Here is a 14,701-nt window from a genome sequence, read left to right as displayed (position 1 = left end):
ATATACATTGCATATTCTCTAAATCGATAATGAAGACAGAAATAGAAGATGCGGTTTAAACCAATGATAAGCTAAAGAAGTTGTAGATAAAGGAACTCCCAAGGCGCATAGCAAGCGGTTTTAAAAGCTCTAAGCAATTTAGTCGCTTTTTGGTCGTTGAGAAGCTGTTCTTGGGTTCGATTGCAATCCAAATGATACTCGCTTGCTTTTATGTACTCTTCATATATCTAATAGAAGTATGAGCTTTCTTTTCGAGGCCAAAACTCCGAAGCATTAATAATTCTATATTTGCTCTGCTTTCACTCGTGCTACGCGATAGTGATAAACTTTCTAAGAAGATAATGTTTTAATGCATGGAAAAATTCGGAGTTGAAAGATTATCGGTGTATTCCAATGCAGGAGGCACTAATTATTTCAGCAATTCTACTCACTCAGCCTTATTGGTTTTTGGACGACATTTACGTACACAATTGGGACTATGAACTAAAAATATTCCTGCCTATGAAACTCAACTACTTGCTCACTTTGGGATCGTTCCTGAAGTTCACAATACTCTTGCCGAATCTGCTCAACCTCACCAAATTTAAGAATCCGAGGGCATCAAGAGTCTGCGCAATTTATGGATGCGAAAGCTCTTCACTTTACTCAATGAAATGTTTTTTCAGGGAGTCTCCTGTCAAATTGATCACCTTCATTATCTTTACTGCAGTTACAATCTTCACCATGACCTTTAAGATATCTGAGTCCAGTGAGAATGCTCCAGATAATCGGCTGACCCAACTCTCTAATTGCTGTTGGATGGTCCTAACTATCATGACTACGATTGGATTTGGAGATATAGCCCCTCGAACTTAATGGGGGCGGATTGTTGGGTTTGTCTGTGCCTTTTGTGGAGTTTTTATTGTTTCTGTTATGGTTCTCGTCGTCATCAACACTTTTCAATTGAGTCAAAGTAATTGTGTCACTTAACATAGAATAAAGCAACTCGTTAAGAATTCTTAAAAAAGTGTCGTAGAAAACGAAGCTGAAAGAAAAAGCTGCGATAATCATTAGAAATTCACTTTGGAGAATATGGAAAAACTATAAAGGAAAGAGCACAAAACTGTTCAAAAGGCTTAACGACGAAAACAAAATAGAAAGGGTTGCAAAAATTAAATTTCTAGCAGCTCTCAGATAGTCAAAGTTTATTACAGACTTATAAAGCAATATCGGCGAGGAAATGGACCGATAATTCATGAAGATTCATGACTCCATGGAAAAACTGAATGAAAACTTTGAAATCATGATAAACCATCTGAGCCAGCAATACTTCTTGAATATCCAAGAGCTGATGGGAGAACTGCCCACTTTAGAACATAAAACAACAAAGAAGATATCAGAATAAAACAATCGAGGGTATAGCTTTGAATTTAATTAGTTTAAATTCTGATGATAGCTTAACCTTTATTCTTACACATAGTATAGTATTCTTAATCTGCTTATATTGTACTCTATTCTATGCACATTCGTTGCGAACAATTTATTAATAGAAGATTTATTTAATCACTTTGTTTTGCACGCGTTGATTCATCACATCGGATTTGTTGCATTACCATGTGATGTTGTGTTCACAACGGTTGTGTTGGTGATGGTTGTTGTTGAGGTTGATGTTCCTACTATGGCTGTTGCGATAATCTGTCCAAGTAAGAAATAGCCAAGAAGAAGTATCAAAACCAAAATAAGGCAGCAGATTAATTTTTTGCATATACTGTTGTATACGTTAGGTCCGCATAATTGCTTCGCAAAATCTAAAGGATGGAGAATATTGAAGTTGAGACGCCCACTGGGTTCTTGCAATGAGGGGAAAACATTGGGTTCAGATCTGCCAAATCCATTCTTTTGTGTGCTTTATGCAATTTGCATTGGTATTAACTCAAAAGATAGCTGAACTTTCCCTTGGGACTCGAGCTGCCCAAATTAATCTTTTACTTTATGATTAAAGACATCGAACCAAAACTTTTCAGTCAAAGCTAAGGATTTTTATCGAATTTTCATTTTGGCCTTGACTGCTTTTTTTCTTTTAACTGCTTTTTCTATGAGACGATGAACAGTGTTTAAATTGATTCTTCTCTCGCCGATTAAATTGTTGAAGCCTACGAGATCGCGGTCCCAAATTTGAACGATCAACTGGTCTGTGTACATTTATTATGGCTTTGGAGGGTAATCTGCTTTGAATTTCATCCTGAAGTTAAAGTTTCCTACTGATCTGCACGCCCAATGAGTGTCAGTTTATTGTGGCTCGGAAATTCCTAAAAATGCTCGAACATATATATCGTTTGATTCAAAGATTTAATTCTTGAAGACGCACTATTTTGTGGACCAAACAATAACTCGCAGCTCGAAGGGTATATGTGGAGGAGGGTGAATTTTGAAGGGAGGATGGGCTAGCCAATTCTTCTTTTCGATTAAATCAATCCAAACCTCCAACCTGCCCTGAGTTCCTACTCCATACTAGGAGTATAAGTTTCTGAGCTAAATTGGCTTCTTTTCATTGAACAGGTGCCACTTTTTCATGAAGTATCTCTCTTCCATATCGATTTCAGTGAATCCCAAGACTTTGGGGTTGAGAGAACCTCCTAATCCGTGCTATTAAACCACTTCGATTTTCACTAATGAGGGGCCTGGAATTTACATTGATATTTATTGGCATATGTAGTACTCAGGGTTTTCGTCTTCTTTTTGGAGAGTTTTGCTCTTTAAATCAAAAGTTTATTCCTTAAACCTAAATCTTAAGAATGTTGTTGGTTTCCCCCTATAATGAGAAATTAGAGATTTCCCTTTTAGGACATAAATTCTACACATGAAAGTTTTAACTTTAAGGAGCTTTTCGTACTAAAACTATTTTTTTTCGAGCTGGTCTTCCTTGGCAGAAATCGCAACGAACCTTAAATGCCCCACAACCTATTTTTTGCGAATATCTAACTGAGAAATTTGATCTCCTCCACGACAAATGGGCAAGGAAATAATCTTTTTCTTTTCAGTCAGCAAGCGCTATAAGTTCGTGGCGAGTACCTGTCGGCCTTTATACCACTCCGGAATAATATCCAAAGATTCTTCTGGATCAGTATCGTAATCTTGATAGGTTTCAATATCAGGTCTATTCTTCTTTTTCTTCGAATCAAACAGAGACAAATTGACAGCTGCCGCATACTTATAGTTTTACATTCTTTTTCTGGCCTATTTCTCATCCTACTGCTCTCTTTATATGATCTATTTGACCATTTCGAAAGTTATTGCCTTTTCATCATAGGGCTCATTCTAAATATAAGCATTTTCCTTAATTGCGAAATTAGTTATCACACTGTCTTTTTCGGAATGTTATTTGTTCGAGGAGATTTTTTGACAGACTTATTGATTCTATGCATTCCTGGTTATTTTCTTGTCGCCAATTTGATATCTTTCATAAGCTTCTCCGTAATCTTTGGCGATCCCTTAGTTAGATTCATTGTAAAGTGCTTTTTTTGCTCTTTCTGTTGAGAATTTCATGCCGTCACTCTATTTGATATCGGATTTCAGGAGACCCTCACTTTAATGGTCATCAATTATTAATTGGTTGCTTGTACCGGCGCTTTTACGGATCATACTCTATTTCTCAGCGCCTTCTTTTTATTATAATGCTTTTTTGGAATTGAATGCTCTATTTTTTAATCTCAGAGCTGCGGAGTAAGATTTAAATTAACGCATTTTTTTGGTTTCTTAGTCTTAGCCACTGAATTCCTTAATATCGCTTTGATAGGCCTCTAAATTCTTAAAAAAAGGATTTTCTTTAAAATTAGCCTCGGCTGCGGTAAACAGTTTGGCAAGCTATTTTTGTTAAATTGGTTTGATATTGACAACACCTCCCAATTAACTGGGAGGAATGAGGTTATGATACTATATTCCCTTATATCCATGCTGATTCGCCATTTTCCTGGCTTCTTTCATCTTTTTGCGCCTATGAAGGATATCGAGCTGCTTTTATAAACTTTAAACATCCAAGATTGTCTCTTCAGAGTCCTCAACCTCCACATTGATGTTTTCTTCATCAATGGCATTAGTTTACTCTTTCTTCCCTGTGTTCTGTTTGTTGGGCTTTTTCAGAATGGGTAAAATTTCATAGACACTTGTTGATGCATACCCGTAAAAATGGCTATCTTTGAAGACTTTGAAATCGACGTACGGCTCTAGAGTGATATTTGAAGGGGTTTTAATTTTCATATTTACCATTTAGTGCAGATGAGCGGATCCGTCTTTGATTTTTCCTGACTTGGAAGTTTTCTCGAATATATTAATTTGGCTATGGCATTTGGTTTACACATGCACCTTTATATTATCTAAAAACTTATTGCCATGTTTCAACTCCCTTATTCCGATCAGATAGAGTTGAAAGTCTTTTGTTTCGTAGCTTTACATGTTTTCAATTGGCAAATTGTACTTATCTCCTGCGTAATTGTATTGCGATTTAGCCGGATACTTTAGAGATAATGTTTTTTCGACCAGCTTGCTATCACTTGCCCGAAACATTGCCAATCCAAAGAGAACATGTCCGAAACAAGGGTCTCCAATTCCGACTTGCTGGTTAATAACAGGATACCATTTAGGCTTTTGGTATATGAATTAAATTTATTTGTCCTAAAATGATGATCTCTATCCTTTGGCCTTGAATGTTTTTGTGAGATCCCTGTTCAGCTTCACTAAGAAATTCCCAATCATGTTATGCTTTCCGTTTTTTTAGAAATCGTAAACTGTGCAAATCACTCCTATCTCAACATTAGACTTGAATACGTCATATGTCGTTAGGGGAAAGCTTAGGGATTAATTCCATATCGGGTTATAAGAGGCGAAATGTTGGGTTGGATTCGATTTTGTCGGTCCACACTGAACCTAAACAAAAGCATCACAGTCCCCTGTTATGTTTGTTGCTGGGAAGTTTCTTCCGCGGTATACTAATGCTTTTATGACGAATTCTTATTCTCCTAGAATTATTTTTCGAATTTGTTTGGTATCGGCGCCGCCTTTAGGAAGAAGAAACGCCCTTAAAGTGAGATATCCTCCATTTTAGTTGGCATTAATATTGTTAAGAGACAGATCTCCAGTCATTTCATATATCTTTAACATTTTGTCGGGATTGTTGTTCTCGATAATGTCTTGCGCTCTTATCCGGACATAGCTGATTCTGTCGGATTATTTTTTGCCCTTTGCATAGTATACAATAATGTCAGGAATTTGGGTAGAGTCCTCTGCAAACACTAGTTTCTCGAGCAATATCGGCATTGCAGGCCTCATTTCAAAACTCTTATTATTTGGTATCTTAAGCTCACCAGTATTATAAGAATACTGTCCTATGCATACGTGAATATGGCATCGTTCCCCCAGAAAGGGTAAATCAAATCCATTGAGTAGTTATATTTTTAGTTCGTAGCCCTTGAGTGGTACAACAGGGGTGGGCTTATATGGAAACTTAATTGTAAGATTGGAGCAACTAAAATAAACATAGTTATTACCTGTTTCGAACAATTTCATCTCTTTTCCCAGAAATTTCATATAAGATTCGTCCTCGGTAATGAGACCCCATTGTTTATCCGTACAATTGCATTTTTGTTACAAAATTATGCGGCTAACGGTCTTTTCCAGTCATTGGCGGCCCATACAAGTGACCCCATCTCAGCTATGAAGTTTATTTCAGTTAATGGAAGGGTATTTTAATGATTCCGATGATATCGTCTCTAGTTAAATAGTTGTAGTTTCGGATTTACAGATAGACATACTTCGATTTCGTCGGTACTCCTGTACCAATTTGAAGCTGCTGATTCCAGATTGGATTGTTCGATGTTTTGACTTTGCTTTCGATTTTATTCCCTGAGAATTTGGCAATTACATAAGCATCAACATTACCTGAAGCCTTATCTAAAGGAATCAGATTTTCAGCCCGATACAAATTAATGGTGATCGCAAAGTCAATGAGATCAAGTTTTTCCATGGTTACAGTATCTTCCATCGTAGTCAAGGGGTCTTTGATGTAGGCAGAGTCATGGACAGTCACCTGATCATTTTAGCCCAGCACTGCAATATCGACGAGCAAATAGCCAGTGATTCCTTCCGTTTCGTCATTAGGATCCATGAGAGTCAGCCACCCCCGATACAATTAATGATTTCTTTTGAAATAAATGTTGGTCCAGTCGACTTCAAATGTCCCGATCAGAGACTCATGCACCAAGAATTATTGGTCGTGAACACTAAAGTTAATTGTTGCTCGATCAAGTTCCTCTGCTTTCATGCTGGGAAACTTAAAACAAGTTCTTTCGTCGTAAATAGGATTTGCTGTCTGTTTTACCACCTGAAATAAAAATACGATTCTACTGATGTTTTGAATTTTTGCCCAAGGACTTCGATTTATACAAAGGCACTACATGCAGTCCTTTGAAAGAAATAAGGAAGCAGACTTTTCTTTGGCTCGAGGTCATTGGCCTCGTAAACTTTGATGATAATCTGGTAGTCGCCTTCGCTCATCTTATAATTCTACATTACTCCTCAATTACTTTGATAATTTCGCTTTACTTCTCCTCGAGTGTCACCTACTTTTTGACATCTTCTATTTTCTGTTGCAGTTTCTGAAGTTTCTACTCTTCTGCAAACATTTCAAACAAATATAACTATTCAATAATTTATCATAGTTAATTTAATAACTTCAAATCTTTTGAATCAACAACAAATATTCTTACAATTATTCTTAATTAACTATACTTTTGATCTTAGATTACCCTTCCGGATCTGACAGAATTTTCTCTATTTTAGAGCTTCGTATTTGAATGACAAACACATCATTTATTATTGATTGAAATAATTTCAGATTACCAGAACAGAAAAGGCATTACTCTTTAATTTTAGTCGCTGAAATTCGAAGAGAAGAAAACTAATAAAGAATAATTGTTGCAATCATGTTTTCTTTATAAGTTTACTTCATTAGCAATATAATGCTGAATTTGAACAACTCACATTATGGTTCTTCATTAATTCCATGATCACAAAAAGCATATCATTATTTTGTTGAATAATCCTCTTTTTTCCTGAAGAATCGAATCGAAAATATCCATAAATGCAACTGCATTCGTCCAACATACTCAACATAAAAGTAATGCGATAGTTATGTTTTACTTCTATTATTACATATTCTAAGTTCATGAAATTAGAACCGTACTAATGCATTATCTGTTAATCTGTCATGCATCATATCATAAAATACTGATAATAATAATATAAGAGCTTAGCAATTCTTCACAAGATAATTTAAATATAAAGTCACAATGAAGGGCAGATAACGAAGCATGGCTATCCGTACGGATATAAATCGACAAGGTTGGGAAAAATCAGATTTCCCTGTCGCATGTGAGAAATGTTATGGTGAGAATCCATACATGCGGATGCTGAAGGAAGACTACGGGCAGTAATGCCGACTATGTTTTAGACCATTTACTGTATTCAAATGGAAAGGAGATCGTGGCATTTATAAGCGGACCTCAATCTGCCAAGGATGTAGTCGCTAAAAGATTATCTGCCAAGTATGCACACTCGATATGTAATTCGGACTGCCGATGTAAGTTCGAGATAAGAGATGCGGGAAGAATGGCAAGAAACTGCTAGACGAGAACTTTACAAGTCTGGACAATTTGAAGATAAAGCCACCACTGCCACCAGGGCCTCCTCCTATGCGATAGACTATTGGGGATAAATAGTTATTGTATATTCCTGAGAAAGGCAGCGATGATGAAGAAGATGGCAAAGTCGAAGGCGATCATACAGTGTAAGCCAACAGGAAAGTGAATAATCAAGATGAAAGTCAGCATGAGAAGTAGCATGATCAGCAGCATAACCAATAGCATAATCAGCAATACTAGCAGATAAATCAACCTCAACCAGAGCAAGAAAGACCAACAACAACAAATCAGCCAAACGAATAATAATGATAACATTCACATTAATTCATTCATTTATCTATCATAGATTCCTCATAAACAATAATCATTGCTCGTCATTATAATCAATCTTTCTTCCTATTGGCCTATCGCTGCTATTTTTTCAATGCGAGTCTCATAAGATCGTAGTTCTCATGAACAAACTGCACAATTTCGGCATTTCGATGATGTTGGATGACTGACAAACAGGATTGTTTATGGGCAATTAACAAATTGACTGACTTTACTGATATCTTCAGTTATTGGCTGTGCTAGTTTATCAAGTGAGTTATAATCGTTGTTTTGAATATATTCGATATGTTCCTCCGAATGTACATTTTTCGAATGATCTGCAAGTTTCGGAATAGACATTCATAAGGTATCTCCAAACCAATCGATTATTTCATGATGTTCTCATAGAGCTAATTACTCTTGAGCACATGCAACCCCAAACTATCTAAAAATGTTTGATGCGGCTGTTTTTATTGGCATTTACTCTGAGTTTTACGGGCATTGCGACGTTGTTTCGCCGGAAAGAAATAACAAATCTTCCTACATTTTATAGGTCTTCTGAATAAAGAGATGCAATCTGACTCTATATACGACTATTATGGAATGTGTTCATTTGATAGCTTATCTGATTGTTTTATTCTGAGCTTATTCTTTGTGGTAAGGTTTTTGGTGTTGAAGTAATGCAGTGTAAGTTATTTTTTGATGGCTTGCTTCCTGGCGCAGGCTGTCGATTGTCCAGTAGACATCGCGATAACAGTGTTTCCAAGGGGGTCTTCGAAGAATGTATACATACTGGGCAGCAATGCATTAATATGTTCAATTATCTAATCTGCACACAAGAGATTGTGCTATTGTTCGAGATAGTTTTGAATGTTCCGGTAGTTGTCCATTTTGTGTTTTTCAGTCCTCATAAAAAGATACTCATCAATTCTCACACAGATCCTATAGATATTCTCTAATTATTGTGGCAATTTCTGTATTAAAAATTAAGGTAACAGCTTCGAAGTCTCTTATCGATCGAATCTTAGTTCTTGTATCTGCTTGTGAGTCTGTTTCAGGGCTTGGTAGCTGAATTCGAAGAGAGTTGATATTGTGTTTTAGTCACTTTATCCGGCTTTTATGCCTGGCTCGTTTTACACTTATTTGTGGTTTGAAAAGTCTTAGTTTTTTATGGCTGAGGGGAAAGGCAAGAGAGAGGCGAAGGGAAGATCTTGATTATTTTATCTGCTTTTATATTTCTCGCATGATTTATGCCTTAGTTTATAGGTTTTCACTTTTTAAATGATGCCAAAGTATTTTTGTTCCTAGTTTTTTACCTGCATTCGACTATTCAAGGATTGGGCCTTCCTGGCTTGACCGTTCTTCATTCAGGGATAATATTTGAAAATGATTGCTATTCAATTAATAATTAGCGCGATTTGGAATTCGAAATCGAGTGCACTTTATTGGACAGTCAATGTTGGACACATACTTTCCATACACATTAAAAGCTCACCATTTTGTACAGGTCTTAGTCAATGCCAAGTAACACTTGTCCTATCGATGATTTGTGGAAGGCTTTCGCGATAGTTTGGGAAATTTGCCTGTAGTTTGGGATTTTATTGGGGTTTAGATTGAAATGAAATTTATATTTAAAAATGGAACTTTATTTTAAAAGCTTAACTTTTTGCACTTTAGTGGGTTATATGATTGGATTTTTTCTAATGAAATAATTTCAGCTTTTAGGGTTATTATTAGAAACTTAGAAGTTGATATTAATGAGACATATTATCAGGCATCAATAGAGGTATCAGCTTTAAATTTCCTATAAATACTTGAGATCATCATCGCCTTTCTCCCCATCTTCCTTCTTTTCTTTCTTTTCTTTTTTCTTCAGGAGCACTTTCTCCATATCTTTCCTGCCTTTAACCTTGGTACTAATGATTTGGTTCCTCTTTTTCTACTGCTCATTCTGCTTCTTGATTTCCATTTTCCTATTTTCTTACTGTTTTTTCTAGAGGTTTTCCCTTTTGATTTTATTTTTGAAATCTTTCTCCACTTCTCCGAGCAAGTGCCCATAGTTTTATTTGGCATAGAGAATAGATGATCGCAGTTTCTCTATTTCATCCTCTAGTTCTGCACTTTGTCTTTTCATCTAACTAACCTGATCTCCGACTTCGAGTTCCTCAGATCTCTTGGGGTTGATATGCTTATAGATTTGGAATATTTTGTAGCTGAGCTTATCGATGTCGAGGTTCTCATCGTCGAGAATGCTAATCTTATTATTGTTGGAGCTCGCCATTTTCTTCAAATGCTCATATTAGGATTGCTTCTTGGCACATACTTTCTGCAACTTGACAATCTTTTCTTAGTTCTATTTGATGATGGCTTAGAGGATACTTTTGTCTTGCTTTTTAATTAAGGTAATGTTGTCCAGTTCTTATTATTTATCTTGGAGGTTCTGAATTTCGCGGATGTTGGCCTATTCTGCATCCACGAAGGCCTCGATCATGTTTACTGGCTCATATTGAATCACAAAATGCATGCCATCACTCTACTCGTTTTATTTCGGGATTCCTGCGCCTCCTTCTGTCATGAAGAGAACCTATTAAGTCATCTGTGGTTTAGGGCAGTATGGTTTCCAGTTTCTTTATGGATCATAAAACCTCTCGATGAACTTCTTATACATTTCTAAGGAGTTGAGGATTTCGGTGTCCTTTGCGATCAGGTTATCCATCTTTTAGATCTCAGCTTAAAGTGCGTTAATCCTTGACACCAATATTTCTTGCTGCTTGAGCTCAGTTTCAACTGCACTCTGTGCTTATTCAGACTGCTTTTTAATGCCGAGTATAAACTTCTGCATGAACTCGACATCATTTTAAAAATAGAGCTGCCTTGCTTTTAAGGTTTCTTCCTAATCTCGAATAGATTCGGCGAGCTTCCTCGTTTACTATTTCTTGATGTTGATGTTCATGTTAGCAAGATAGATTTACTTCTTCTTATTTAGGAATTAGTTCACCGATTCCCTCTTTTCTGCACAAATTCACAAATATTTACATTTAAGGAGAGAACGCACTCGAAACTTCTTATCGTTAATGGCATTGGCATTGGATTCATAGTTGCTTGTTATTGCTGGCTTTTGCTTCTTGAAGATATAGTTCAGCTGTTCCTACCTGAATAAGGTTTACTATTTCTTTTTGGCCAAGAGCTCGAGCTATTCATTCATCTCACGAATTCTATTTGCGTTATCGGCGGGCAGGAATGTCAGAGTTTGATGATTCGCATTGTTTTATTAGTTGTGGGAGGAAGCGAGTTCGGTAAAGAATTTCTTGTTGTCCAGTTCGATGGAGAAGGGGTTGCTCTTCATTTCGAATCAGATGGATGTTATATTATTATTGGCAGATTATGATGTGTGACAATTCGGTTGCTGATGATTTATTTCGTATATTTCGTATATTTCGTATGCCATATCATAAATAGAAAAGGTCAAATCATTCGTATGTGAATGTAAATGAGAATGAAGTAGCAATAATGAGAGCATGAATACTGACAATAAAATACGATCTCATTAGTTTAAAAGACTCATTTGTTTTATAAATAAGTGTTAAATCTGCATTGTTATTGTGATTGTAGATAATATTTGTATGCAAGCATAACAAAAAGTGTACGATTTCAGAAGTGATGTGCATAGCACTCCTCCCGAAGGAATGCGAGAGGCCATGTATAAAGCAGAAATTGGGGATGATACATTTTATGATGATCCTACAACGCTACTCTTTCAATAAAAAATAGCTAAATATTTTGGCAAGGAATCGGCCCTTCTCTTGCCGAGCGCTACAATGAGCAACCTCGTGGGAGTAAAACTGTGGACAAGGCCTGGGGATTAAGTTATAGTGTGGGCTGATTCTCATACTGCCAACGGAGAGGCAGGGGGAATCGCATTAGTTGGAGGAGTACAAACAATGCAGCTCACCGGAGGGAAGGGAGTCCTAAAAGTTTAATAAAGTAATTCAATTTTAATATTAGTCAGATAAAAAATCAAGAGAGAGCATCCCTGGTGCATGATTCCGCCAACGAAGATGATCTTTATTGAGAATGCGACATTTGGGGGAGATGTCTGGCCGTTAAAAGATCTAAAGGAATTAAGAAAGTTGACCAGCGAAAATAATATCAAAATCCATGTAGATGGAGCGCGCATCTTCAATGCTGTTGCACACTATGGATGTGATCCTCAAGAATTAGGGCAGTACTTCGATTCCATGACTGTATGCCTAAGTAAAGGCTTATGTTGTCCCTTTGGAGCAGTTCTTCTTGGCTCGAAATAAGATACTCTAAAAGCAAGAAGCATCCGCAAAGGTTTAGGAGGTGGTATGAAACAAGTCGGTATAATCTCAGCCGCCGGAATATATGCCCTCGACAATTTAGCAGTATCTGAAATAAGGAAGGATAACGAAATGGCCAAAAACCTCGCGATAAAGTTAAGTGCATTCCCCTAAATCGATCTAAATGTTGAAGATGTGAAAATAAACATAATCTTCTTCAAGTTTAAAGACTAACAATTCGAACATGAAAAGTTCTACCAATTCCTGAAATCCAATAACATTAAGATAAAGCAAGTTAACGAAGAGACAAACTAATACAGAATATGTACATACGAAGGCGTCAGGGAATAATAGTGTGAGCATCTAATTAAAACAATCGATAAATTTCTGCATCCTACAATCTGATGAACATCAATATTTATTGGGTCGATTTTACTATTTATATATTTTATTATGAATCACTCTTTTGGAATGGAATATATATGTTGCTTTATTACTTAAGATTTTATTTTATTGTGGATTATTTTTATGATTCGAAGCTCTCTTTCGCAGATTTATAATCATGACAACGATGTCATAGTGTGTGTTCGACTCGAAAGGACATTCCTTCCTTCTCCTTCGCAGAGTATTTAATCATGTGCATAAACATCTGATTGCAATAATTACAAAATAAAAAGTAATCAGTAAAAATAGCTTATACACATACTTCTATAATAATCTTAAATATATTTAAAGCATGAAATGATGAATGTTGATAATTAATATAATTCTGGTAGAGCGTTGTTGGGAGTAATCGTCCTAAATATCGTATTATGCATAGTTTCTCGTTTTACCTTTGACTTATGTGCTATTTTCTATGTGCGTAGATTCTGAAACCGCTGCAAAGTATTATGAAACAATCTATACTACGTTATGAGCTACAAACTCGCACATAAATTAGAAAGTAATGTTTTTGTGTGTGTGATAAGTATGGGAGCAATCTTCGGCTTTATTTTGATGGTTTCAAATTGTCGATTGTTTATGCATCTTGAGACTGAGATGAGAGATTGAGTGTAGAAGAAGGAACAATTGATTATCATGAAACTATATAAAATGAGAATTCGAGTGCTGCAACAGCGCAGACTATAGGCTATTCTCATATTCTTTTATTCTTCAATGTTAGCTATGATGCTTTCTTAAAAAATAATCCAACAACAATTTTAAATATCAAATTTGCCAAACTAAAGGAGACTCCAATCAGATGTCTTTATATTGACATTAACGAAGAGAGGCACAAACCTGTAATAATAAACAGTCGAAAGATATTGAAATTATGAATAAAAATGGGTGTTTTATTAAGACTTCGACATCAAAATACGAATGACATCCCCAAAGGCCTCAATCTTCAAAACTATTGAGTATTGACCCTAACAAAGAAGAATATAAATTCATTATTTAAACTCTTTGAATCTCTTTCCAAATTTAAATTTTAAATTATTTAGTAGTTGGTCATCTCATTCTTAGTTCTCAGACACGCAATCAATTTTGAGAAGAACCATAAATTATTATAATACTGTGCAAAAATGAGGATAGCTGTCGTCAAAGGGTCTGCGAGGAGTGATTTAATCTGCACAGATTTCAATTTTGTTATAATATAATCAGGAACATTTAAATAAATCATGGAGTGGCAAAATGTGATGTTTAATTATCCACAGTATTGGCCTTATGCGCCGATTATCGACAAATCTGGTGTCCCTGCTCAACAATATTATATAATTCCGAATCTAGGGCATTTTAATATGAGCAATTGGGTTTCTCAAATCGCAAATCAAGAAGTCGGCGAGCAGTTTCCAATTTAAGTCAGTAATCGTCTCCAACAGGATGAAAAGGAACAGCTGGGTGCCGATGTGGGTCAGACACTAAAATTGAAGGACAAATAAAAAAACGGGGAAAATTAAATGCAGGTAATGGCTTGCCATTGCTCTAAATCTAAGTGCATTAAGGAATACTGTTTTTGCTTTAAGAATGGGAGAGTTTGTGGATAGGCATGCAGCTGCCTCCATTGCAAAAATACAGAAGATGATCAAAACAAAAAGCAGCATTTAAAAAAAAAGAAAACAATTGCCTGTAACTGCGTTGAGAGCCAATGCTAGAAAAAATATTGTTAATGTTTTGCTAGTGGGAAAGGCTGCGGAATAGAATGCAAATGCATCAATTGTAAAAACTGATTCCTCCATAGATTTATTAATCGTTCTTCACAATTCGAATAATTATTTATTTTTTTCAAAAGAGGATCAGAATGGGACCAACATCTCGCATCGAGCAATATTCTAATTGAAAGTGAACTGTCAACTTAACTATAATTTCAGATTTGCCAACTAAAAAAAGAGTGAAATATTTTGCGTTTCTCAAAAAATATACATTCTATTTAAAAATAAA

At 35.9% G+C, this 14,701-nt stretch overlaps 1 protein-coding gene across 1 annotated transcript; it reads left to right on the top strand.

The window, feature by feature from the left end:
* The first annotated feature begins 11,668 nt into the window (after positions 1-11,668).
* Positions 11,669-12,663, top strand: LOC148298448 (uncharacterized). The gene is given in 3 exon segments (XM_088276866.1): positions 11,669-11,818; positions 11,992-12,027; positions 12,029-12,663. Coding segments are annotated over 3 exon segments (615 nt in total). The 3' UTR covers positions 12,458-12,663.
* Positions 12,664-14,701: the final 2,038 nt, after the last annotated feature.

The sequence above is a fragment of the Brachycentrus maculatus genome, unplaced genomic scaffold (assembly GCF_059751285.1).
Source record: "Brachycentrus maculatus isolate JH-2025_06_01 unplaced genomic scaffold, ASM5975128v1 h1tg002029l, whole genome shotgun sequence".
Lineage (NCBI taxonomy): Eukaryota > Metazoa > Arthropoda > Insecta > Trichoptera > Brachycentridae > Brachycentrus > Brachycentrus maculatus.
This window is presented reverse-complemented; position numbering and strand designations above follow the sequence as displayed.